This window comes from Anomalospiza imberbis, chromosome 8, assembly GCF_031753505.1.
Source record: "Anomalospiza imberbis isolate Cuckoo-Finch-1a 21T00152 chromosome 8, ASM3175350v1, whole genome shotgun sequence".
In the NCBI taxonomy this organism is placed as follows: domain Eukaryota; kingdom Metazoa; phylum Chordata; class Aves; order Passeriformes; family Viduidae; genus Anomalospiza; species Anomalospiza imberbis.
In genome coordinates this window covers 21,244,824-21,270,877 of record NC_089688.1, presented here as the reverse complement: position 1 = coordinate 21,270,877, position 26,054 = coordinate 21,244,824, and the positions used below count along the sequence as shown (strand labels likewise).

General features: G+C 44.7%; 1 protein-coding gene across 4 annotated transcripts in view; it reads right to left on the bottom strand.

The window, feature by feature from the left end:
- The window catches only part of ENTPD1 (ectonucleoside triphosphate diphosphohydrolase 1), a 29,025-nt gene extending 4,049 nt beyond the window's left edge, over positions 1-24,976 (bottom strand). The window contains exons 1-6 of one of the 4 annotated variants that reach the window (XM_068197757.1): positions 24,809-24,976; positions 3,275-3,408; positions 2,766-2,883; positions 1,402-1,552; positions 1,114-1,273; positions 253-489 (exon numbers count right to left, since the gene is read on the bottom strand). In XM_068197757.1, coding sequence (XP_068053858.1) covers positions 253-489; positions 1,114-1,273; positions 1,402-1,552; positions 2,766-2,883; positions 3,275-3,408; positions 24,809-24,824 — 816 coding nt within the window. In that variant the 5' untranslated portion in view covers positions 24,825-24,976. Of the gene's footprint in view, positions 1-252; positions 490-1,113; positions 1,274-1,401; positions 1,553-2,765; positions 2,884-3,274; positions 3,409-12,368; positions 12,602-15,028; positions 15,327-24,808 lie in introns of those variants that run through there. The other 3 variants (XM_068197758.1, XM_068197759.1, XM_068197756.1) reach the window with 3 other exon arrangements.
- Positions 24,977-26,054: the final 1,078 nt, after the last annotated feature.

Genomic DNA, 26,054 nt, shown 5'->3' with positions numbered 1-26,054 from the left:
CTGAGTACTTCAGTTAAATGCAGCTCTCTTGCTATCCCATGCCCAAGAATCAAGGCATCTCCAATTGGCAGTACTTTTGAAATTATTGACTGTCACCTCTTTGGGCACATCATGCCCAGTCTGTATGGAGAACAATGACATTTCTCTAATCCAGACTAAGAGGTGAGCTGGGACACAACAAATTTTACAGCACCAGTATCCCAAAGCTGGGAGAGTCCAGGATGGTTCAATTACAGGTGTAGATGTACTTGCCTGTAGATCCCTGGCCAGTTTCTGCTGCAGAGCCTGGTCCTTCCCATAGCAGAGAAAGCTGTGCGTGTACACTTGGTAATCCTTGCCATAGAGACGGAAGTAGAGCTGGTTCTCTGGGGACTCAGAAGTGAGGTCCTTTGATACAAAGGTAATCTGTGTGGAGGCTCCTCCAAGGTCTAGTGCTCCTGATGTCTCACTTAAGGACTTCAGGGAATGTAGAAGCTTTTTCCAGCCAGACTTGGGAAAAAAAATCAAAGTAAACCAGATATATTTGGCATTGAGAAGATTTATTTTGGATAAATAAAAAAGAGAAAGAACTATGAGGAGAGAAGCAGAAGCACAGAACATGGGAAACATGGGAAGTCCTGGAGGGGGCATGAGATGAGAGCTGGAACAAGACATAAGAAAAATGCAAGCTTGTAAATTCAGAAGATGGATCATGTCTAAGTGCTTGCAGGAGGGCAAAGAATATGAAATCTAATACTATTGTTATGAGAAAAAGCAGTCCACTTACTGTTTCAGCTCTCAGAAGGTTTATAAGCTCAACAGAAAAGAACCATAGTCAAACTTTTCAGAAACAGAAATATTTTAGAATAGGAAGTAAGAAAGATGCTGTACCCAAGCAAAATTATTGAAGATGCTGGTGTTTTATTTCAGTGCTTGAAGCCTAATTATAGTGGTGCACCCCAATACCACTAAGTGTCAGGATGTACTCACAGTAGCTGCTGAGGCAAGATGTGCAGCATCCTGATCCCTGGTAAATGGTTTACAAGGGAAGAGAGTGCCTGTGACACCTTCTTGCAAGGCAGGACTTACAAAGTGCTGCAAGCCAATGATTCAAATGTCTTGTAGATATACTACCTGCTTGAAATTGCCCAGAAGGTAGTTAATGGTGATCCATCCATAGGCTCCTTCTTCCTGACCAGTGATGATTCTGGCACCCTGGAAGTTGAAGGGAGCTGAGCGTAGTGTGTTTCCTACTGAGGACAAGACTTTGTCAGCTGCACTTTCATTCTGCAACCTGGATGAACAGAAGAATATATCTGGGCACAGTGGGAGCTGGCAGTGTGTCTAAGGACTGCCCCCACGGCACATCCATGGCAATCCCAGGTGCAGTGCTGCAGGAGAGGGGGACAAGCCCTGCAGTACCTGAGAAGCCGCATGCCAGCAGTTGCTCCGAGGTAGACGGGTGTCTCTTTGTGCTGTGCTGAGGGAATCACCTCTTTTGCTTGTTGTAGGCACTGTGCCAGAGAGGGACCTGCCTTCTCTGTGGCGTGGGAGTAACCTGAGATCCCAGGGCCTGCAAGAAGTAAAGACACTTTATAGTTCAGGCTCCAAACAAAACCCCAGAATGCTATCATGAGCGGGTGTGTTAAACCATATTATAGGCAGCAGAATCGGATTCAACCCTCCCGTTTCTGAGGAGCTTTAGAAATACTACAGCAACAGCTAAGCCCAATGCACGTCGTGGGTGGTCACAGTGCCCAGCATCTGCCACCCTTTCTCTGCCAAGCAGGCTATGAACGAGCAATGAGGGCTGAGACAAGCCATTTCTTTTGCATGCCCTGAACATCTGCAGACTCTCCTGTGAGTCTGCCTGGGTGTACCCTGGATCTGTGCCTGAAAATCCCTGACCCTTCCATGCTGCCTCCTCTGGGGGCAGATGCTGTCATTTGTTTGTGTACTTTCTACTCACACTACAACACTGGGTGTTCTACAGCTATTGTGTCTTATGCTAACCCAAGGAAAAAATCGTTGTCCTTCTCTGCCATGTGTCTGCTTGTTCCCTGGACTGCCCCAGGACCAGTGCCTGCATGGCAGCAGTGAAGCCCCATTTGCTCCAGCTTGCTGTATGCTCAGTGTGCTGCTTGTGACGTGGGATGCTGCAGCACTGAGCAGCTATCACAGCAGCTTGATAACAGTAGGGCTCTCTCCTGCACTGCAGAGGCCTGGAAAGACCCCAGGCAGGTCTGACAACACCTCAGAATGCAGCGATCCATGATGGCCTTTGCTGTTCCTTGTTGTGCGCACCCCTGGGCTTCATTTATGCCTTCCTAAACCATACTGTATCTACACAGCAATGAGATAGAACTAAAAAATTGCCATGATATGCATAAGTTGAGCAACCTTGAGCCATAAGCCCTGTGCATAGCTTGCACAGAAGCCTTGAAAAAGAGCAAACCATGCTGTCTTCTCTCATTGCTTCCATCAGCACTTCAGCAAGAGTGCATGCAGACATTTTATTTATTTAAGTACATTCTTTGGTGTAGTTCTTTCCAAAAAGCGATTAATTCCAAGCATCCTGAAAAAGAGGAAAAAGTGGATCCATTTTTTCCCCAGGAAGGTCAGGCATATACAGCTCCCCATGGGAACCACTGAGATGCATTATCTCACAGGTGGAACACTGTTTCTGCTATTGGCCTCTTCCTCTAGATTTCTCCTCCTTCACCCTTTTATTACATAATCTCTTCTTCATCCCATGCCCCTTCCCCAGCTCCTTTTTCTCCTCTTACCTTCAACTTTACACACCTCCACCTGCTTCACCACCCCGGTGTCGTTCTCCTTCTCTGCTGGCCACTCGTACACGTAGAGGTTGGTGTGGGATGATCCCGCATCCAGCACGATCCCATACTGCGGGCAAAGCAGAGCCCATATCACACCTGAGGTACCAGCCAGACATGCTGTGTGCTGGCCTCCACACATGGGGGACCACACACACAGCCCCTCTGTCTGGCAGCTGTGGAATGTGTGCCATTGCTCTTCTCAGCAGAGCTTCAGTGCAACACTGCCGGCAAAGGAAACAGGAGCAGAGAAAGCGCAAAGCTGGGACTGGTTACTGAAGAGATGATTCCCTGTGAAGCTGTAACTGGTTTTACCACAAAGATGTAAAACAAGATGTTGAGGTGCATGGAGCCAGAAAAAGAGGTTAGTCAGAGCCAGCAAGGGCAGCAACATGTCTGTGAGCACTATGGACACCTAACCCCCCAGCTTGTTTTCCTCTAAGGGTACCAGCTTGTAATACCTTTATATTCTTCGGAAGTGGCTGGTTTTGGGTCACTGCTACAGCAATTAAAGCAATTACAGCCAAAGTAGAGAGGAATCCCAGGATGACTAGAATCGTTCTTGTTGAGGACATCTTTGGTTTGGTACCTGTGACTAGAGCAGAGAAAGGATGTTAGCATCCCAGTAGCCCATCTTTCCTCACACCCCAAAGGCATGTCTTTTGGCATGCTCGTGTAGTCCTTTTTCCCTATGAATGTCTGCCTTTGCCCACCAGGTTATGAATGGCCTGTGTTTGCAGAATTGGCACAGTAGATAAATCACACACTTTGCAGAACTTGTACCACTCTAATTCCTTAAATATTACAGGCATATTTGGGATAACCTATTAACAAATTAAGATTTTTGTGGTTTAATATACATGGTTAGCAATAGAATTCTGTAAAAAAAGGTGACTTTTGGCTGATGAAAATCATCCACAACCAATACATCGTCTGAGCTTTCAGAACCAATATACATATAGTTGCACTTGTTAGTGGCTAGCATGATGCTGTCTGTCACATTTTTCTGCTTTGGATAATCCTTTATGTATCCCACAGTCAAAATCTCATTTCACAACTTAGACTTGGCCAGTTTTGCAGCTGTTTAGTAAAATACCATCTTACTACATGGAACTCTAGAAAGGGTATCAGTGTATTTTCCAGATTTAGAACTTTGATGTAAAGTCAACACTTAAAAGAAACAAATAGCTCCATGGGACGTATGTGCTCCCATGACATGAAATCCATTTCCACCAACAGTGATGCTCCATGCTCAAAAGCACTGATCATCTGACTCGCATGGGAAATAGTTTCTCTTCTCCTTTTACACAAATATTCCCCGAGATGTTTACAAGTACATTACAGTCATTCAGGATGGCAATACCTCAGTGCAGGCAATCACATCAACTATTATCACACTCTGAGAGAACCTGCTCTGCACCTGTATGTCAGAACTTGTGTTCCAGAGGTCTCCAGACCTCCAAACTCAGATTAATGTGCCAAATCCATCCTGGCACTTCATATCAAGCAGGCAAATATGAAAAGCATTCATGTTCTGAATAGGGTCAGCTTCTAACTGCTCTGGTTTTATGTGAGAAGCAGTCCAAGGTTCCAGAACAATATAGTGTTACCTGACCTTACAAATGACCCTAAATCCTCAAGTTATTCTCAGAAGTTAGTCCAAGTGAAAAGAAGCAACACACCTCTGGTAATCTCTAATTATAGGCAAATAACAACTTCTTACCTTCTTAGAGAAAATGGAACCTAAAAGGGCCAGGAGAGCTCACTTTGAAGATGCCACAGACAGGCCCACTGGGAATGCAACACTGACCTGGAGCTCTGTGTTCTCTCTGTGTAAATCTGCTGAGGTTAACTGTGAAATCTGGGAGCTTGTAACGTTCACACTTTGTGAGTGCCTATTAGAGGGTCAGCATGCTTGCCAATATCTCCAAGAATGCAGCTTAAAAAAATAGCCTAGTGCACATACCAGACGGTAGGAATTAAGAATGTATTTTATCCAACTCTATTCAAAACTGCCCAGAACTCGGGGCTTGAAGTGATTAGAAACAGCAGAGCATGACAGCTGGGAGACTTTCCTTCTCATTGGAGAGAGTAGTTGGCTCAGGTTATCATAGCACTGAGCATGTCTGTTGAACAAAATTATTTTAACCCTAGAGAAATGAATTAAAGCAGATGTTATAATGTAAAATTAGCTGCACAGTATAGATATGAAGTTAGCGTGCCTGAAAACTGAAACTGCTGCTGACAGTTGCACAGAACATCCACATAATTATTGCCACCCTTCCTCTGAGATCCTGCCTAGAGGCAACCATGAACGAATTTGTAACATGCTTGCAGTCATAGCAATGAAGGATATGTGACTTTGCACAAGTTCTAAGATGTTCAGATTTCCTGTTGTGATGGGTATTGTCAGACTGCTGTATCTTTTCAGTAGCCACACTCTGAAAGTGTCAGCATTGGCAGCAAAGCAGGAACATTGTTCTCGCTGTAATGGACCATCCCAATTATGAACTAGAAATCCCTTGTCCGAAGGCAGAGACATAATGATAATCATCTGCATCTCACCTGTAGCCTGAGATTAGTAATTTTTTTTTGCCAAGGCACGTTATTTTCTTAACCCTGAATATGACTTTTGCCTGAATTTTAGTTCAACATCATGGGCACTTTTCAGGACTCAGGTGTTTGTAGACAGGTGACTTCACTGCTGTATGCCATACCAGACCATCCATCTCTGTGAACTCTAATGCTACCAAGAAACATTTTATTGAAATGTTTCATACAAGAAAAGGTACAAGGTGATAAGCATAATCCAGAAGGTAGTGTAACAAAGTAATAACCTTCCAAATAGCACTCAAAGTGTACAGACTTGAATACTTGACAGACTTGTTTAAAAAAGACAAACTTATTTTAAAAAATTCAAACAAAAATCATCACTGCAAATCTATCTAAAGAATTCAATGCAGTTAAAATTCACTTGCTGTTTGTTCAGAAAGATGAGGTATTTCAATGAGTTCCTTTTTCTGTGTCCTTGGTTATCTCCATCAGCTCTAGGTGTAATTGCAGGTTCTGCAGAGGCTAAAGAATTAAGCAACTCCAGCTTCCTCCAGCTCCTTAGAGCTTCACATTCACACTGCTGAATGCCATGCAAACACTCCCCAGTGTCCACCAAGTGTAGCAGTACTTGACTGATTTCCAGGCCCCAGGGTTTTCCTTCCACTAGCAGTTTTCCTCAGCTAAAGATTAGGCAGACACGATCTTCTGTCCCTGTGCCCAGTCAGAATCCAAGAAGAGATACATCTCTACTCTTTCTCTCACCCTGCCCACTGTGTGCAGTGACTAAACATCCCGTAGGGCCATAAGTAGGCACAGAAATGATGCTGCTTTTCTCCTCTCAGAGCTCAGAGCTGCTTGATGCTGGAGCCCTGCCCGGCTGCACGGGCACTGAGCACTCTCCAGATGCTGGAGCACAGCCCAGCTGCTCAGGCATCTCTGTTTCCAGTTTTGGTCTCTTGCTTTTTTGTAGGGGCTACCACTGGTTCCATCCAGTGATAGCCCCAAAACATGAACGGAATCCTTTCTGTCTCCAAGACAGAGAACTGGGAGGATGTTGTCAGTCACTCCAGGTAGCAGAAGTTTTGCTGTGGAAACCCTGTTGCTCTTAGTGAATAACCAGGGAGGACCACACCAGCGTGGAAGGCTGCTCTGTGTGAAGGCAAGGAAGCAGATTTGATTCCTGTGTCTTCCAGAGCTCAAGACAAATAGGAAATGGGCCCTCCAGCCAAACTACACTAAATCAACAGCACCTCTGCATGCCAGGAGATGTCACTCACAGCCAAGGCTGCCCACCCTCAACTCCCTTCTCACCAAACAAGACTTACTAAGAAAAGTTAAAAGGAACCAGGCAACCAGCTGTTTTTAGACATGCAATAAGCAAAGACTAAGGCTTGTTTAAGGAATGATATTAGGAATGTCAAGCAGAAAAGATGCTGTGCACAGACCAAAGCCATGCTTGGTTCAGACAAACTCACTGTGAGCCATCATCTCTAATAAATACAAATATTTTTGTAAGCTCTGACTTTGCACAACAGACAAAGCTGATGTTTGATCTTTCATTTGGATGTTCATGCTCAGTCTGTTACAGAAGGGATCACAAAGGGTTGTACTCCAAGGCCATCCCTCTTCCACTGCACAAGTACCACACTGACAGATACTGTTCCCACCATCACCTTTATCCTCTCAGCTCTTCTCTCTGTGGTCAGAAGTATTCCCATTTTCAGCCCTAATTTATTTATTGTCAGTCTATTCTCTTTGTCTGTCTTCCACTTCTATCTCACAACTTAAAACTTCTGAAATTCCCACTCCTAAGAGAATTTATTCTATTAATCAATTTGTAAGAAATGATCCTTTCTGGATTTTTTTGTCTTTCTGTTTTTTTGGGTTTTTTTTTGTCTCTCTCGTTCTGTTTTTTTTTTTTTTTTTGGGGGGGGGGGGGGGGGGGTTTGTCTTTTCTTTCTATCTGAAGAGCCCAGCATCACTTCTCTACATATAGAATTACTTGCTTATATTTTTCCTGAGCATTCTTACCAGAACTGCAAGAAGACTGGCTGTGCACAGCAGTGAACCCATTCCACAGGAGATGATACAGTCCCAGCCTAAATGAAGGGAGGTGGGGACTTGTACTACCTCAGAAACATGGTCATCCACCATCACAGGCTGTGCTAAGTCAACACAGGACCTCTCATGCAAACTCAGCAAACCCACCCAGGAGAGAGGGGCTCTGGTGATGCAGTCTGGGCACATTTTCTAACTGCAGGAGTTCGCGTCTGTGGAGTTCTATGGAGTGATGGTAGGGAAAGAGCATGGGAGCAGTCAGTGCTGATGTTCAACATGGAGAGGAGACCAACACATCAACCTCCTGGTGAGTGAAAATGAGATTTCAGTAGTCAGGAAGTTTTTCAGGCTGAATTGCCTGAAATTACCTCACTGACTACTTGGTAAGGTTGCTGAACTTGCAGGGTTCAGGGTTTGATGCACATTACCCAAAAAGCACTCCTGTCTTCAGACTCAGCATAACCAAAAATCTGAGTGCATAAACACTCAGAAGAGTCACACTGCTTAATTTATCAACCCTTTAATGAAATTTTCCCTGTCCCCAACTGACTTCTTACTCATTCTTCATCTGCCTTTTTCATTTATACATGCTTGTATCCAAGTTACCTAGGAAGACTTTGCTGCAAAGTAATGTAGACCACCTGTTTCAGGCCAGCATATTGGAAAAATCTTTTCTTAGGCTGTCAAGAGGCTCAGGTTTGTCTTAGAACTTACAAACAAGCACATATAGAGAAAGTCAATGGCTTTGGTTTAAGGGGCTTTATTTCAAAGTATCAGGACAAGACACTCAGCATGCTGAAATTAGAATTCCAGCTGCAGATCAGTATTTTACATCAGTTTTTACAACTGTTACATGGAACAGTGTGGATGACTCTGCTCCAAGTTTTAATTATTCATATGGCAAAGACTGTGGCCTAAATACTGGTGTGATCTCTGCCTCTCCTTGTACTGCTATGTAGAATAATAAATACACATTTACTGGGTTATATTTTTCCAGATGAAATACTTGTAAGTGCTGAAGTACAAACATTGAAGTGTCAATGAAACTGATAATCCAAACAGTATAATGGGTTTTTTGGATGCTGTTTCTCAGAGACATTTGATACTGAATTCATGCATCCCTACATGCCTCAAAACCCACAGAGTCCTATGAATTTGGGCTATACATCTTGGCAGCTTGGACTGTCCCATGTGCACACATACCTGTGCATTAGTGAGCTGGAAGATAGGGAGTGTGCCTGTATCTGAGATAACACCAAGCTGGGAGCAAAGCACACTGACACATAAGGCTGGAACTGAGAATGAATTTGACAAATAGGTGAGAGCCTGGTGAAAACATCTAACTCACTTAAGGACAAAAGCAAATATGACATTTAGGTAAGAGCCATCACCCAAAGACAGTGTGGTGAGCAATCTGTTAAGTAGCTTTTCCAGAGAAAACATTATTGCAGCTACAGCAGTTTTATAGTAATCTTTCCCTCCATCTAAAGCTGGTAAATCATCCTGTGAGGTTCTCTGACCAATTTTGGACACTGCCTTTCAGGAAAGATGTACACCACTTGTAGAAACTCCAGAAGACAACAAAAAAGATCACAAGCCTAAAAGCTTGACCTATGAGGAAAGATTGAAGCAATTGAATTGTCAAGTTTGCAAAAAAGAAGAGTAAAGAAGGCTCATTAGTTGTCTTCAGACAAATGACATTTCTGTCTGCCAGCACTGGTGTAGCCAATCCCGCCTCAGGATGAGGGTGGCTCCTGGATTTTCTCCCAGTTCCGTTTCCTTGGTTCAGAAGGAGGGGAGTCAGCAAAAAGGGGACAATGCACTCATAAGTTATGCTGTCAGCAAAACCAATGCAGTGCATATGCTCTCCCTGTGGGATACAGATGCAGTTGTACAAAGGTGCTCCCTCCCTTGCCCAACAAAGCTCCAGGTTTTGTTCAGACATAATTCAGCCACAGCAGCCGCACTGCTGGGTGCTATCCGTGTGTGCAGCACTGCTTGGTGTGGGAGTTCCTCATCCTTTTGCTGCTTTTAGCGTTGTGGCTGGGATACAACCCTGGGAAATTGCACAAGATGCATTGAATGAGCCCTCTTATCCTGGAAAAAAGAAAAGCACGTGGAAACCCTGGAGAGCTGCTGGGTGCTGGAGGCAGCAAAAGCTGAGCAGAGAGAGATAGATACAAAGGAGCAGGCAGCACACATTTCTCTCCCCCCCACAGCTGCCCACAGCACAGAGGAGCTTTGTGCCCAGGCAGCCCTGTGGCCCTGCAGTGCAGTTACTGCTGGAGAGGTGATGTCCAGGGGTTCTGGCCACGAGCCCCAGTGGCCCAGACTGCCACAGCCCCAAGTGCCCCATTCACCGTGCACAAAGCAGGCTCCCCTGTCAGAGCCCTTCCCATGGCGCAGGGCTGGGGATGGTGCTCAGCCTCCCCAGCTCTCTGCAAGGCACTCACACCCCCTCCCACCTTGGCCTCACAGCCCATCTCCCTGGTGTTATATCCTGCCCCCACCAAGTCTTCCCAATGCCTGCTCATTAAATAATCTTTCTGCACAAAGATAGTTTTCTGGCTTGCATCACAGCAGTCAGACCCAGATACTCAATATTCTTAAATGCAATCAGCAAGTGTCTGGATGCTGCTGACACAATGACTTTTAGATAGTTTTTTTTCACATTTATATGATGGTTACTGGACTTCTAAGACTGTATCCTCCTTGTACTCATACTCATTTCTTTACGATTCTCACATCAAAGATGTTTTTCAAATCAGAAGAGAAAACTGTTAGCAGTTACATCAGTTTCCTGTCAGGAAACCTCTGGTATTAATTTCCTACTAGCCATCAAAGCTATATTTTAACTGGAGAAGATTTACTGCCATTATCCACAAAGCTTGAAGTTTCCTCAGATAATATCCCGTGAGCTCAAGGGGGCTTCCCCTCCTCCCCAGCCTACCAGCCAAATTATTTCTTGAATATGCTTAACTATCACACGATGTGAAGGTATTTGTTTGTCTTTTTAGAAAAAAAAAAAAAAAAAAAAGATGCATCAAGCACTGACACCTTTCAGCTTTCTCATTATTGGTAGTTTGAATACACAGACTTGTAATGGCCCAACGGTGCTGCCAGGCTTCCACTTGTGCTCAAGATCCTTACATTCTTCTTTCTTAACTCCCTGGCCATGATTTTTTCCTTATGCTTCTTTTGACCATCTTTTTCACTTTCCAACTTTAAATTCGCACTAGCTTTATCTTCCTTTATTGCCTCTGAATATGCATCTTTGAGAGATTTCATTTTCTTCAAATTAACATAACTTTCAACAGTTGGATTATGACTTTTGTGGAATGAAATAAAAAGAGAATGGGTTCCTTCTTATTAGCATTCCTATTTTCACATTTTAAATACTCTGCTGATTCAGCTCAAGTACTTTTTATTTTGTGATGTTACTTCTTTTAAGAGCTACTAGACATTGTTGACACAGAATAAGTGTGGATTACTTTTATAATAATTTGAAACTGTCATAGAAATTCCTCTTTTTCTCTTGTGACTGGGGTCAAGATACATTTCTCTTGAGCTAGAAGTAATGCATTGCAAATTGTGAGATGGTCACCCTCAGTTCTGAGAAATTGCCTTGTCTTTCACTAAAATCCACCATCATATCAGCTTTTCTTGTCCTATACAGAAAGCCATTCCTGTCTCTGTCCCCAGCATCCTAGTTGGTGACAGGCACTGATCTTCACTTGCTTTGGTCTCTTGCCCCCAGTTCAGCCCCAGGCAGCTATTGTGTACAATTATTTCATTGCGGTTGCTGCCGAAGACAGCAGGACCACTGCTTACACTGGAAGATGGGTGATGTGTGAGTCACATCACCAGCCCAGTACGGCCCACCCTTTCCTGTGTCCCATCAACCACCCACACATGAGGGGGATGCACAAGTTGTTATGAAAAAAAGAGAGGAAACAGCCTCCAGAACAACCACTCCCCCCTTCAACACCCATGTTGGGCCAGCAATTTCAGAAACTTCCTGGAGAACAAAAAGTCCTGAGCTGTGGGGCAACGCCCCACAGGAGTTCTGATGGGGAATGACTGCAGAGGAAAGAGATCCAAACACCCTGTCACCCACAGCTTGCTCTGCACCCAGCAAGCTTTGACTCCCAGTGGTGGCAAACACAAGCCCAGCAGTCCCCACTTTTCCTATATGCCCTCTCCACTGACAACCTTCCCTGCCCTGAAGGGACTGAGGCCACTAAGCCTCTCACCACACCTCAAGGATGTTTTTCTCTGAACTGTAGACTCCTGGGATCACCTTGTGTGTTGAATAACATTACTGCCTTCAGGGGCTCACTTCCCTGCTTTCCAAAATAAACAGCACAGCTGCCCAAAGTGCCACATGTCAGCCAGTGGAGCCGCTGGCTGTGCTGCCCGACAATTTCTGCACAGAAAAGCAACCAGCATTTCTCCTGAAGTTTCACTTCCCATTCAGGACCGAAAACCATTGGAGACTGATCACAGACACACAAACACTGTTCCAAGCTGGTGCAGCATCAGCAGAGCCACTGGCAAGGCCCTGGTGGTGATGCCCATTCCACAGCAGTCCCACGTGCGAGTGCATAAGCTGCAGTTCCTAACTGTGCCTGGGATTTTGCCTATACCCAGGTTGTGCCACCCCTTAGTATTGCGATTTCCAGCACATCTGTTTGCTGTCTTAAAAGAGTATTTCTCAGTCCTATAAGGTACCCAGTGAGTTTTTCCTCCCTTAACATTTATAGCATCCATTTGCAGCAGAAAATGCTGTAACACCTTCCCTTTGCAACTAATCCCAGCAGATGAAGCAAAGACCCTTTGCTATTCAGGCAGGGCAGCAGCCCTGCTGCCTCCTTTCAGCAGGCCAGTGTTAGGGCTGCATGCATAAAAAAAGACAGAACTCTGCTTAAACACCTCCCAACTCACCCCTTTACCTTCAGCTGTCAGCACTGCAATCTTCATTCCTCATTGCAGAACACAGGACAAGAAACAGATTGAATTGTTTCTTTTCCTTGCTGAGAAGCACACCCACTGTCTAGGCTTTGTGGAAAAATATACTGATTTCTCAGAGGTCAGCTTTAATAAGTAGGATTCCCACAAACCATGAGGAGAATTCAGCTCATAATATTTGGCATGAATATAATTCTCTGTTCCTCACGCTCCTACAATTTCCATTTCAAATAGCAGGAAACAAATTACCCTGTGGTATTTTTAGTGACAACCAATGGTAAGGAACAGGGGATCAAAGGCTATTGCGGGGCACAGGCCTTGACAAAGTTCCTGAGCATAAGAGAAGAAATACTTCTTGGAAGTTACAAAGGTAATAAGGTAAATATGAATCTAAATTTTCATGGTCAGAGGAGCACTTTGTAAAGGCTGGAGCCTCATACTGACATGTAACAAAACAGCAAAGGAGTTTTGCTGGATGAATGGGCTGGCACAGAATGCTATTAATCTCTAAAGTTCAGATTACTTATTGCTGGGATGTACAGTGATTCCTGAAAGATGAATTAGGCTTAGGGAAAGAAACCCATTTATAATCAAGCCATAGTTTGGCCTTCAGTTTGTGTTTCTCCATTAATTTTCCCTCTCCCCACTATTCTTGCCTCAAATATTTCAAAATGCAAGCATGAGATATTTTGGATAAGGCAGCATGGGTACAGGGGGACAGTCACAGCAGCCCACCCTTCTGTCCAGACCCCCTGGGCCTGTGCAAAAAGGAGCTACAGGTCTGCTGCTTCCCTGCAGCCACTGTGTTTCCCAGCCTCTTTCAACACCATTATGCCTCTGGCTTGGGATGGGAGGTACCAAGATCAAGCCAGAGCCAACCTTCCAGCCACAGGATCTCCAGCCCAGCTGCAGAGCTTGCAGCAACTTCACACGAGCACACATTTCCCTCAGATCTCCTGCAGGAGCAGGGACATTGAAAAGGTTATTTATTAACAGCTCTGGGACAAATGAGCAAGAAAGAAAACAAACCATTTGTAAATCAGCTAAAGAGAAAACTTGTGACTCTAATGGTCTCCTTTGTAATTCCTCAAGTGTGGCCAGGAGCTGCCCTGGCATCATTTCTCGTGATGCTGAATCAGCAGTACAGCCCCACTTGTCCATTGAATAACCTGATAAGAGCAAAATACACCCAAGAAAGCACTAACTTACACCATGTCCAGATTTATCTTTGTTTCTGTTAGGATTTGGGGAGACTGATAGTGCTCTAATTTCTCACCACTAAATACCAAGCAGTGACTCACATTAGCATCTACCTCTGCAATCCAGGACAAATGCTTTCCTCCCGGACAAGGTGGAGACAGGATAAGGGGAGAAAACTCACACTAGAGCTGTCTGAAAGAACAAAGTCATTGCTATCTCAGCTCTCATTTAGGAGCATACCAATCCTGAATACTTTGCCAGACTTTGTTCTTTGATAACATTTCTCAAGGGGGTGGAGGGAGGGGAAGAAAAATAACAAAACACTGTTCTGTTTAACAGTTACCCATAGCAGAGAAAAGCTGAGCTAAAGTTTCCAACAATTATCAGTACAAAATCCTAAAATAGACATGCAATGTACCATTTTTGAATTTAAAACTGGCTGGACAAGAGTTTCATCATGTGGATTGAAAGCTATGTAAAGAGAACAAGGCAGCTTATCAAGATGACATGTTAGAACAACAGTGTTAAAATGCTCAGTATAGCAGTGATATGGATGAAGAAACCAAGGCCTCAAGCAGATATGGCAAATTGTTGTGTAATTCATTGGGAGGAACTGTATGTCCAGGAAGGAGAGATAAATGATGTCCAAGGTATCTATGGAAACCACCATCTTATACAGGAAACAAACTCAGAAGAAGACAAGCAAGAGAAAAATAACTCAAACTTTAGATGCTCATAAGGCCAACAACACTAACTGAAAGCAGGATTTGATCCCAATGAGATGGGGCTCACTTAAAGAGATGTGAAATACGGAAATAAAGGCTAGCAGCTGAAGGAGAAATAGGAGCTGTACAGTAACTCTTTGAGGCTGTCTCCTCAGAAAAGATGTGGGAACCCTAGCCTTAAATCCATTTATAAACTGGCTGGGCTCCCACAGCAATCTTACTCAGATGACTCTCAGCAGTAGATCTCTTCCTGGGCCATGACCTGCTCATCCTTTACGCAGGCATGTGGGAAGTCAACTTACTTTGGGTGGGAATGAAGTCAAAGAGCTAGGGAGTAGTTTCAGTTTTGCATTTGCCATCACTGAAAGCATCTGAGAACTTTCCTTGCCCTCCTGTTTTGTCTGGTATTTTTATCCAGTATTTTTCAGCCCTTAGAGCCTCTTACAGCTCAACTTAGGCCTGATTATATTTTTGTTACACTGATCACAGCAAAATAAAAGCTTTTTAAACTCTGATGGTCTTAGCAGTTATAAATGAAAGAAGATGTGAAGGCTTTGTTTAAGAATGGAGAAGTTTTTAATGTAGCTATGATACAGCAAATTAACGGAGCAACAGTGCATGACCTTACGAAACAGGAAGACAATGTTCGTTCTGAAAAATCGCTTTGGTCCCATTTTCTCACCCACTCTTTCTCACTCCCCCCATACTCACAGGCACCAAGCTCGCTGAGGTGCTCCAGCAGGATCCTCTGTGAGATGAGACCAAGCGTGCCAAGTGCCAAATCCTCACTGCACCTCTTGGGTTCCTCTTCAGTGACAAGCTACAAATTCCTGAGGAGGTCTTTTGCCTTCTTCAGGAGTTAATGGTTACCACAGGGTGATCCTTTTGCCTGGAAATCCCTTTTATCTAGAACAGGTGGCTGCTCAGTGCCTTTTTTCCCCCCTCATTTTGGGTACCTGAGCTCCCACTGTCTGCTTGCGGGGAGAGGAGAAGGACAACTTGCACAGAGGATGTGCTGTGAGTTTACTGTGATCCCTCTGTTATTTGAGCAGTTTTGCTGCCCAAGGACTTGTCTGCACTTTATCAGCACCCAGGCCTTTTCCTGACAAGCCATCCATGTGAGGCTTATCAGGGCACAGGCAGCCAGACTTGTTGCAAACACATTTTCCAGCATTTACCCAGTTTTAGTGCAGTCAGTTACATCTTTGGTTATCAATACAGACCATTCTGTTACTCCTTGATCTGTTGCTTCTTCTCTCTCACACACACATATTTCCATTCACATTTCCTCCAGGCCAGCTGTAGTATTCCTGCATCTCCAGCTGCATGCCTACCTTGTGCATGGTGTGTTTTCACAGGCCATCATTGCAGCTGGGAGAGGGTCTCTTTGCTTTGGTTAGGTTATGACAGCGGCAAAGGAAGTAGGTTTTAGGGCTGCTGTGGTTACCATGCAGTTCTGCTGCTCAGATGCAGCCAGGTCTCCTGCTCGGAGCTTGTAGCACAGCACGAGCACAGCACCAGTGGCAGTCTTTGGGAAGTTAGAAGATGCTGAAATCCTGCAGAGCAACAATGAAGCCTGTCCATGGGTGTCACTACCAGACTCACCACAGAGGATTTAAAACAGTTTTCAACCAAAATCTCACCAACAGTGTTAAGAGCTGGAGCTGTTTTCAGCCTGTCACTTGCAAAGCAGCTGCCTGTGACAGTACAGGGTGAGACCATTGTCACTGAGACCTGGTACTGTTCTTATATCCAGGCTTGCAGGGCAAGGCTGGCACTAACCTCAGCTTCTGCCATAAAGCTCCTGTGAGACAGGACAGCTGCAGTTATCCCAGTGCAGAACCACAGCACCCACAAGGAGGCTTTTTGCACTCACATTTTCTCATGTCACATTCTTATGAGTCCAGCCTTCTCCCAGCACACAGACATCAAGCAAGGCCAGGACTTTCTCACTACTTTCCCAATATTGCCAGACTCCCCTTGGCTCTGTGGTTTCACAGCTGACTTCAGCTCTCAGCAGTGCTGTCTGCCCACATCATATGGGAAGCTAATACTAAACAGGTAATGCTGGAGGCCCCATCACAGTTTTGTCAGCCTTTCCCTAATAACAACTCATAACACTTAAATTTGACGCAGTACTTTTCACCCATACATTGCCAAGGAGTTTACAGACATCAGCACCATTAGCCTTATTCCCCTGGTTGATGAAAAAGCATAAGAGAGCAGCAGATATCCCAATGCTCTGCCCTGTGGACCACCTCATCCACATGTCTGGGTAGTTCTCATGGACCAGGGGTTGCAGCACATTCTCTCCTGCAGAGAGGCAGAATTCCCAAGGTCCAGGGAAAGAGCAGCACACTTAGGTTACAGCTACTCTTAAATTTATCTTCCATCATTTTGATATATTCTCTGATGTTCTGCCAGACTAACAACAATTTGGAGATTAATGGTCCAGTAAAGTACACACATGACTCATGCTACAATTTCTATGCAGTTCTGCGGCAAGTTTAAAAACAGGGAATAAAAATTGAAAATGTCATTTAGGTTAGAAGAAAAAGAGGCTGAAAAAGAGAAACAAAGGCATCAGAGTCCCACGGAGGAATGAAGGCATTCCCCGTGTTTCCTTCCTGCAGACTTCAGGGATGGAGGAAGGAGAAACCAGCAGAGTTAAAAGAATTCATTACTACATTATAAAGATGCCAATAAACTAAAGACTAACTGCTACACCACAACAAAAATTCCCAAGATGTGTAAATTTATTGTCACAGTCTCCTGAGAAACAGAGAGGCAAAATAAATCCTCCAAATCCCTATTTACAGAAGGGCATCTATTCCCAGCAAGGCCTACGGAATCCAGTTAACATTCTTAGGTGCCAAGTGGCCACAGGACTGAAGATTCTTAAATTGGTAGAGAAATTACTAGTCTCTGTAGCTGAGACATGCTTTGTAACCTAAAAAGCAACAGTGAAATTACTGTCTTTAACAAGGAGTTCATAGCATGGGGCCAGGTTCTATTGTAAACCACTATTTTGAAGATGAAGTGCAGAGGTTTAGTTTCACAGTTTGCTTAACTGCTCTGTTTGCTCTGCTACAAAAAGGGACTATCCTACCTCTGTCTTATGCCATAGTTCCACCTTTCAAATACGGTCCTAATTCTCTTTAGTTAATGACAGAATAAATTCTAAAGAACCGTGCTGGAGTATTCTTTTCTTCTTTTCCATATGGCTTTCATGCTTTTGGTCACAGCAGTATTTCTAAGTGTTGTAAACAAGAGCCTGACCACTAGATTTACCAGAATAAAGTTCTTTTTGGCTTCCACTGTGTTCATGTTTACTGCAGTCTCAAGCAAAGCTGATAATCAGTAAGCTTCCTATATTATTTCAGTGATGTGAGACTAAATATATAGAAGCTTTAGATCAACTTATTTGCCACATTCAATTCAAGACAAAATTGCAGATTTCCAGTGCATTTCCCAAAAGAATCTGGAGCCAGCAGCCAGGGGCTGATTGTGGCAAAGAGCAAATGTTCTCCCTGGCAAGAGCTGCCCACTCCCATTCTGGCAAAGACCAGGGAGGGCCAGTTTTCAGCAGAGGGACAAATCCCATTCCATTACCTGTCCCCACCACCAAACCCACCCTCCACAAAGCAGCTCCACCTTTCCTCCCACTGCATGCCTGCTCCCTGGGCTCTGCCATGCACTCTGGATATTTCCATCCATTAGCTGTACTGAAGGGATTCCAAATTCCCTCCATCCCTCATTTTTGGAGGAGTCTACCCCTTCTTGCGAAGCCCAGGGAGGAAGGTGGAGATGCTGCTGCCTCCCCTGCCCCCAGCTGCAGTGGGACTTCTGGTGAACGTTAGAAACCACAGCAGCTGAACCAGCCTCTAGTGTCTCTCCTCTGTCTGGGCAGCCCTACAAGCAGATTGCGGCAGTGCTGTGAACCAGCTGAGAGGCTGAAGTGGTTTCTGAGTCCTGAGTTGCTGACTCACCTTTTCCAGTCAGCACACAGAGCTCAAAGGCCAGGGATGGTTTGAGCTTTGGCTGAGAGGTTGCCGACAGTTAATAAAAAAGCAAACTGAATCTCATTCCTTTGTAAAAACAGGTCCATTTTCTTTGCATCCTCTCTATCAAGAACACTCTGGCATTCACCATGATTAGTGATCAGGGCCAAGATTCTGAGGAGGAGAATACAAATCAAAGGGGAGAATACAAATCAATCTAAGAGCCTTCAACTTAAGCAACATAAAAACTTTTGCTTAAAGGTGCAAGTCCCAGTCTGTAAATCAGTCAGTTACCCTGTAAGGGTTACTTTTTATTCAGAAGAGATGTAGTATTCAGCTGGGTGAAGATCACAAGGGAGCATAGAACAGCATAGGTCAGACTGATGGATGCATGTCTCCTCACACTAAAAACTTAATCCCTGGGTTGACAGCACAAAGGGAATTTGAAAGGCAATGTGGAGGAAGACAGTGAAGTGGCTCTGCAGAGCCTCACTGAAAGTTCTTCCCAAGCTGGAATGGACAAAAATGGGCCCCAAAGGTTTCAGACAAGAACCACAACAGGCAGAGTTGTGGCATTGTTGGTGATGGCTAAGCACCAACAGGACACTGACCATTACACTGCCTGCATCACCCTTGGGTGTGAACAGCCAGTGCAACACTAGGGACAGAGGGACAAGGAGCCCAAAGAACAGGATGGGAAACTGATCTTTGCAGCATTTTCCACATTTGGGGGCAACAAATGCATGAGATGATGTGAGCAGATGAATTTGTTCAGTGTGCACTTAGCCGACTCTGTTCTCTTCCATCTGGTCTCTCACACTTTTCCCCTTAACTCATTTCTTAATTTGTACTGCTAATGCAGTGTTTCAGAGCACAGGCTTGTTTCATGCCTCTCCTTGTGTTGCAGCGAAGATTTTCCTCCTGCACCTCCCAATAACTTTCATGAAAGTGACTTTTACCCTTACCCTCCTTCTGTTCTCTCACTTGGACCAGTGTTGACTTTCAAGTTAGACAAGCTGAAAGTTATCATGGAATAAAAAGAACAAGGCCAGAGATAAGGACAGGTGCCTTTTCTCTTTCAGCAGCAAGACTTATATGAAATGAAATAAAGTGGAAGGTACACCCTTAGGCTCTGCTGTTCTCTGTGTGAGCATTCTGGCAACAGCTCTGTGACTGAGAGACTTTGATGGAAATGCCTGCCAGAAACCTTCAGCTCTGCTCAGGAAAGGGAGGTTTCCAATGAGTTGAAACTTAAAGCCAGTTCTCACACCTAGATGACAAAATAATAACAATAGAGTTTTATAAGTAGTCGCCATCTAACTTGGCTACCAGAAAACCAACTGATGTGCTTCTCTTGTGAGCATGATCTATAATTTTACAATTTAAATTTGATCAGTCTCAAGCAATACTAATCCCTTATGAGGTGGCTCTCCAAAGTAATTTCAGTATTACCTGCTTCATCCCATATTCAGCCCAAACACTTCCATCTCTAAGCAAATCTTAACTGCCTTGAACAGATGATTTCTAAGTGGAGAATGCAGCTCCTGTCTCAACACACTTCTAACCACATTCAGCTCTGTGGAACACTGTTATTGGGCATTAGGCTAGTAAGAAGGTATAAAATACCTACCCAGAGGGTCTTAACCCAAAAGTTTCATTTCCTAGCTGCTCTCAAACCCACAGGTGGAAAGATGTCTTAGGAAAAGGAGGACTGTAACTAAGCATGATACTTTTGCACCACATAATGCCAGTTTTGCAACTTAGGTAAAACCAAAAAGATTATAAACTGTTATAGCTTCTGTAACCCTTTGCTTTTCAGGTGTTCAGCCTCTTAAATTTATTCTTTCTCCTTAGAAACTCCTCAAGGATATTCTATATGTTTCTGGTAATTATAAGTCAAGGAGCAAATAGATTGCAGTGGTAACAATAAGGCTGACTAGAAGACAGCCTTCTCCCTCCATGGTAATGAAGAACTCAAAACCTCTGAGTTATGGCTGTCCCAGACATATGTATATTTATAGACATACACATACATGCACACACCTCTACATATTTTTTTCTGAACAACATTGTCTGGAAATCTTTCTGGTCTATTCAGTGTTTGAATGTCCAATTTTCCTCACAAAGTCACATTAGCTGTGCTTTTACAAGCTTGGCTTAAAGCCTTTTATTTGCTCTTTATCTTTCCAACCACTCTTGGCTTCTTTAGACTTTTCCCTCTGACTTAATTGGTATTTGTACTGGTCCTCCTAGCATTGAAAAACTCCATCTGCAAATCAGCAATGATTTTATGCTTTTTAGATCTTTATTGGAAATGTCTAACACCATCAGGCCTCTTGTAGAATACCTCTGAAAATGCAGCTGTTTCATGATTATTTCCTTTGATAACTATTTTGAGGTTTATTGTTACCCAGGTCTTAATCCATTAGTTCATTCTTTGCTAGAGAGTCATAGGAAGACTTTTGCAATCAGAACAACATTGGAAGTGTATCTATTGTAAAGAAGTTTAAACTTGGAAGGTATTAATATTTACCCTTTTCAACCACATATTTTTTTCCTCTGGAAAATAAAACAACTGCAAATAATTAGTTGGAAAATAAAGGACCAGTTCCTTCCCAGTCCTGCACTTATAATCCAGACCATGGCTGTCAAATGCCAGCCAGGGAATTCAGTTCTTCCAGTTCCTCTTGCGTGTAGTGGTTCTTAACGATCCGGAGAGTCAAGCTTTGGAAGTCCCTTAACTTACAATCCAGATTTGTTCAACAGCAACTCAGATTTTAAGAATACTTTTTTTTTTTCCTAGAACTTCAATGAGTGTTCACATGCATAAGACAAAATGCAGCCTGTTTTTTTTTTCCGAATGGGAATCACACCAGGCTTGTGTGACATCTACTTTTTAAATTCAGCTGACTTACTGTGTAAACAAAAGAGCCTTCAAGAAAGCAAAGACAGATTAAAAGATTTACCAGTACTTGAAATACTTCCCACCACTCCTTCTTTTAAGTGCATTCTCCAGCCAAGTTCCAAACCCAAAAGAAACATATTCCTTGAAATTCTTGCTGCAGACTCCTGTAAGTGGGGCTATCTCCATCCTAGAATGCAGACCAATCTGCTCACTTGAGGGGGCCACATGAACTCATAAGTTTGCTTCTGTCTGGGATGAGTAATTTCCTTTTCGATGCATTTATTCTGTTATCCATCCTGACAATGTTACCCATTTCTACAAATTATTCTGAAAGTTACTTTGATAAGTTTTATTCTCTACAAAACCAAAAGAATATAATCAAACTAGCCATTAACACTTGGTTACTGAGGAGATCTATCCAGCAATTTATATAAAACTAATGTCAAACTGTATTGGTGGTAGCTCTCCAGAATATCCACCATCATACTGCTGGGATATTGGGTGACCAATAGAATTCTTCCCATTGCCAGGGAGATCCATAGTGCTCTAGCTTGCTGAAAATAAACATCATTGCATATAGATCTTCTCAGTAAGTATTAGGCACATTTCATTTCAAATTGTTGTTAAACTTTATTGACCCCAAAACATTAATCTACAAAACAAATTACTTCTATGAACATCCATGAACTATTCCTTCATACCAGAATTCATTGCCTCCCCTCCTCCTCCAATTTTGGAAAAGTATTTAGCCAACACTTTTCTGGTTTTGTCCTGCATTGTCATTAAAATCTTGCCCTGCCCACCTCCATAATGATCTTGCAATTCATCTATACACATTATTTTGTTCCTAAGGCATACTAAATGCCTCCTTTGAATTGTGTCTGGCCCTGATACATTTAGATTTTCCCGTGACATCTTTACTTTCTCTAAATAATCTTCCCCAATTCAGAGTCTATGTTTTCCATCAGATGTTCTCCACTTCCTCTTTATCCATTTCCTTTTCATTCACTTATTTTAACTTCTATTTGCTCCCTTCACTGCTTGAAGGAACAAATCAAAGTCATCTTCATTCTTGGTTTTGATATGCTGCTCAGTATGTCTTCTTTAAATCTGTGATTTTTCCATTCACATTCCTTTACTTTTTTTTTCCCTGTCAGATTTTGCTTTATTACTGTTCCATGCTGGAATGATCTACAGAGAGCAGTCATCAGACAGTGAATCTCTGTATATAGAGACCTCCAAATCAGAGTTACCACATGAGTACCTTTTATGTTAAAATAGATAAATTTTATAAGGTTTATAAGGTTTATTTCTTTTCACTTCTGTCTACATGAGATCAGTGTCATGCTCTTGCCAGACTGAAGCACACCCATGCATCTTCCAGTAACATGCATTTTTTAGGTTGTCATGCCTTCTGCCCAAGAAACTATTCAGTGATCAATGATATAACCTGTTGCTATGTAACATCCCAAACAGAATTTATTTTTTGGCGATTTTGGCCAATTTCAAAGCAGAGCTGGTGGTATCAGTGTTTAAAAACAAGCTTCCTAAAACTGAAGAGTAGTGTCTCAAAGGTACTTATTACAATCCCTGTGGACATGGCTCACAGGAAACAGGTGTCTTACTGAAACACTTCTTAATAATTCCTTTCTGATGAAAGGATGTGCCCTTGGTGTGCATTTGTGCCTCATTTCAAGGTGGAACCTTCCTAGTAGCTGATAGATACCACCTGTCCCAGACTGCCTGGTGGTGAGCCCATTGACTAATGCCTCTGGAAAAGATGCTGTGAGAGGCATTCTCAGAAACAGTGTGGTGTTTTCTTTTCCCACACAGATGAAATGCAATTCCTTGCTATTTATTGCACTAATTTTCTATAGGGTCTTGCAAGACTTGCATATTCTGCAGGTCAGCCTGTTACAGAACCATCATTGCCTCACCTGCAACTGGCTTGAGCACTGTCAGTTTCCTTTAGTTTCCTTCTGTCTCTTTAAAATTCCACTTTCTAAAAGGAGGCTTATGTGGTTGTTTTTCCTAAATCAGTTCTCATTATCCAAGTTTCTTCTCTGTGATTCCTCATCCACTAGAAAAGACATCTCTGTTCAAGCATTATATTTCATTTTTGGAATGAAACTTTTAAAAGACTCATTTCAAAGCTATTCTTATCTTCCTCCTCACAGAGGCAAATTATCTCCAAATATTTCCAGCTTCACTCATGACTGCATAAACTAATGAGCTAACCTTCTCCTTCTGCCAGTCTTTGCTTTAAATTTTGATGTACGTCAGACTGAGAAAATGCTTCTTCCCCTCAAATGTAATTTATTACATTCTATGAAGATAAAACGTTGGAAAGGTCCACTTTACCATTTTGTTTATTCTAGGGGGAAAAAAGAAATCACATTTTGTTTCCCCGTTGTCATAACAAAGATAAATGAGAGACTTCCACCTGGTACTGAGCAAGAAGCTATCTGCCCAAATATTTTCCCTGTTTACTGCCTCTTGCGTATTTGTCCGAGTTCCTGCTTTGTGTTTGAAAGCCCCGCACAGAGCGCAGTGCTGTCAGCAGCGCGGAAAGACGGACCGTGTTGCAGAAGGCGCTGTAAACAGAGGGTAAGGCACCCAGATCGAAAAAAGCCGATACTAAACTAGGAAATGTTTCTGCCAAACGTTGTGACTAGTGCTGCTACGTGCACCGTGTCAGCTGATTATAAAAGGCAAAGCCAAGTACATGACATGCATCTTGTAGAAAAATCACGGTCCAACAAGCATCTGCAGCTATTGCCGGGTCCCTGTCCTGCTCCTCAGGACCGCAGTTAAGGCCAGAGGGCTGCCAGGCTGCCGGGTGGGTAATCCTCCTCTTCCGAGCCTATGCACCGAGAGCCCCTCGCACCCAGCACCGCACTGCTTGCAGCCCCAGAGCTATTGTTTCTCACCGAGGTCTCCTAACAGCCAACACTTCCACCGAGTTTTTGCTCTGCCCTCCCCGCCCCCTTCGCCCTTGGAGCGCGGCGCCGGCCCCGGGGACAGCGCGGGCGGCAGCCGGGACTCGTCGCGGGCTCCTGCCCGCCGCGGGGAGGGGATCCCTCGCACTGACGCGGACAAACTCCTGGCAGCCGCCGGCGCGGAACCCCGCTCCCGCCCGCGCCGCTGCACCGCCCGGGGACCGCCGGCCCGCGGCCACCGCCGGCTCCCCCCGAGCAGCCGCGGCCCCCCGCCCGGGCTCCCCAGTCACAACTCGGCATTGTCCCTCCAGGAGCGACCAGGAGTCCAGGGGCTGGAAGATGATGTCAGCCGGGGGCGGACTGCGGCAAGGCTGCGCCCACCCCGGCAAGCCCCCGCCGCGGAGCCCTCGCCCACCGCCGGCAGCGCTCCGCGGGCGCGGAGGGAGGGACGCGCCGCTCGGGGATGCCGCAGCCGCAGCTCTCGCCTGACTGGCACATCCCGAAGGAGCTCCTCATGAATATGCACAGCCTCCCCCGAGCGCCGGCCGCGGGATGCCGTCACCCTGGGGGCTCCCCGCCGAGCCCCGCGCCCCTCGCCGGGGATGAGGGCTACCTTCGGAGACCGACGGTTCGCTTCTCTCCTTACCCTTTGGCTCGTCCATCAGTGCCGGTGCTCGCTCCCTCCTCCCGCGCTCCCCCCTCCTTCCTCTCTCAGCCTCTGCCGGCTCCGAGCTGCCTTAGTGAGAGGTGCTCATGAAAACGGGCGCTTTAGTGGTCCATAGCTGTGGGAGGGGTTAGTTTAACTCTACATGACTCAATCCGTGTAACTTGCAGGCTGACCTCCTGTTTTTCTCAGAGCACGGATCGCCTCGGAGCTGCCACGTTACCAGCACCTCGAACTTCTCCACCGGGCCGGAGGGTCCCGCACGGCCGGGGGCAGCGGTGCGTGCCCGGGGCTACTCGAGGGAACCGGGGCGCTGGAGCAGGACTGCATCCCTGGCTCGGGGGGCAGAAGGGCATCGTGGCTACAGAGAAAAAGTATTTTGTTAGAGTAGGGTTTTTTGTGGTTTTTGGTTTTTCTTAAGTCACACGAGACTGAGAGGATACCCTCCACACCAGCGAGGTACACAAAAGGTAGTGTCCAGAGAAGAGCTGACCTTCCTTGTTTCTCGATCCGAGGTCCAGCCCACAGGAAAAAACCTCAACCAAATCATTAAAAGAGAAAGTTGCAATAAGTGCTGAAAAGTAATTTCCTGAACCTACCTGTCCCATAGAATGAACTCACACCTCTGGCTGCATCTCCTGGGAAACTTCATGAAAGAGCCAATTTTAGACTTCTTGCCTAGAAGGCCTGAAGGGATCCTACACTCCATCACTTTTTAATCCTGAGTCACCACAAATAAGAAATACAGGGTAGTGCTGGAGGGGTGTCAGCAACTTTTCTCCATAGCTTATGACATTCAGTCCTGTTCCAGGAACCACAAGTGCCTCCACACTACTGCCTACAGAGCTGTCAGCCTCCCACTGCAAAGGAAGTTGTGAACCAACCTGGCTCTTTCACTTTCTTTTCAGAGAAGTGGACATCAGCTTCCCAGCATCTTCCCTACTGCCACCCGGGGGAAAAATCAACTGGAGCACAGGCCACCAGAACATGCAGCCAGCTGCTCTGCCCTGCCTGTGCCAGAGCCTGTTCCCCTCTCAGAGCTGCCACTTCTACTTTCTCTCTGTGGCTGGGCACCATCCACCCCTGTGCCTTCCACCAGTTTCCAGAGTTCTTGCCCCTAGGAGAGACAGGAAAAGCAGGATCCTGGTGCTAGGACCTGGAGAATGACTTTTGGATGTGGGGTTTCAAATTCCTTTCAGCCATCACAAACAATGATCAGTTCCTTCTC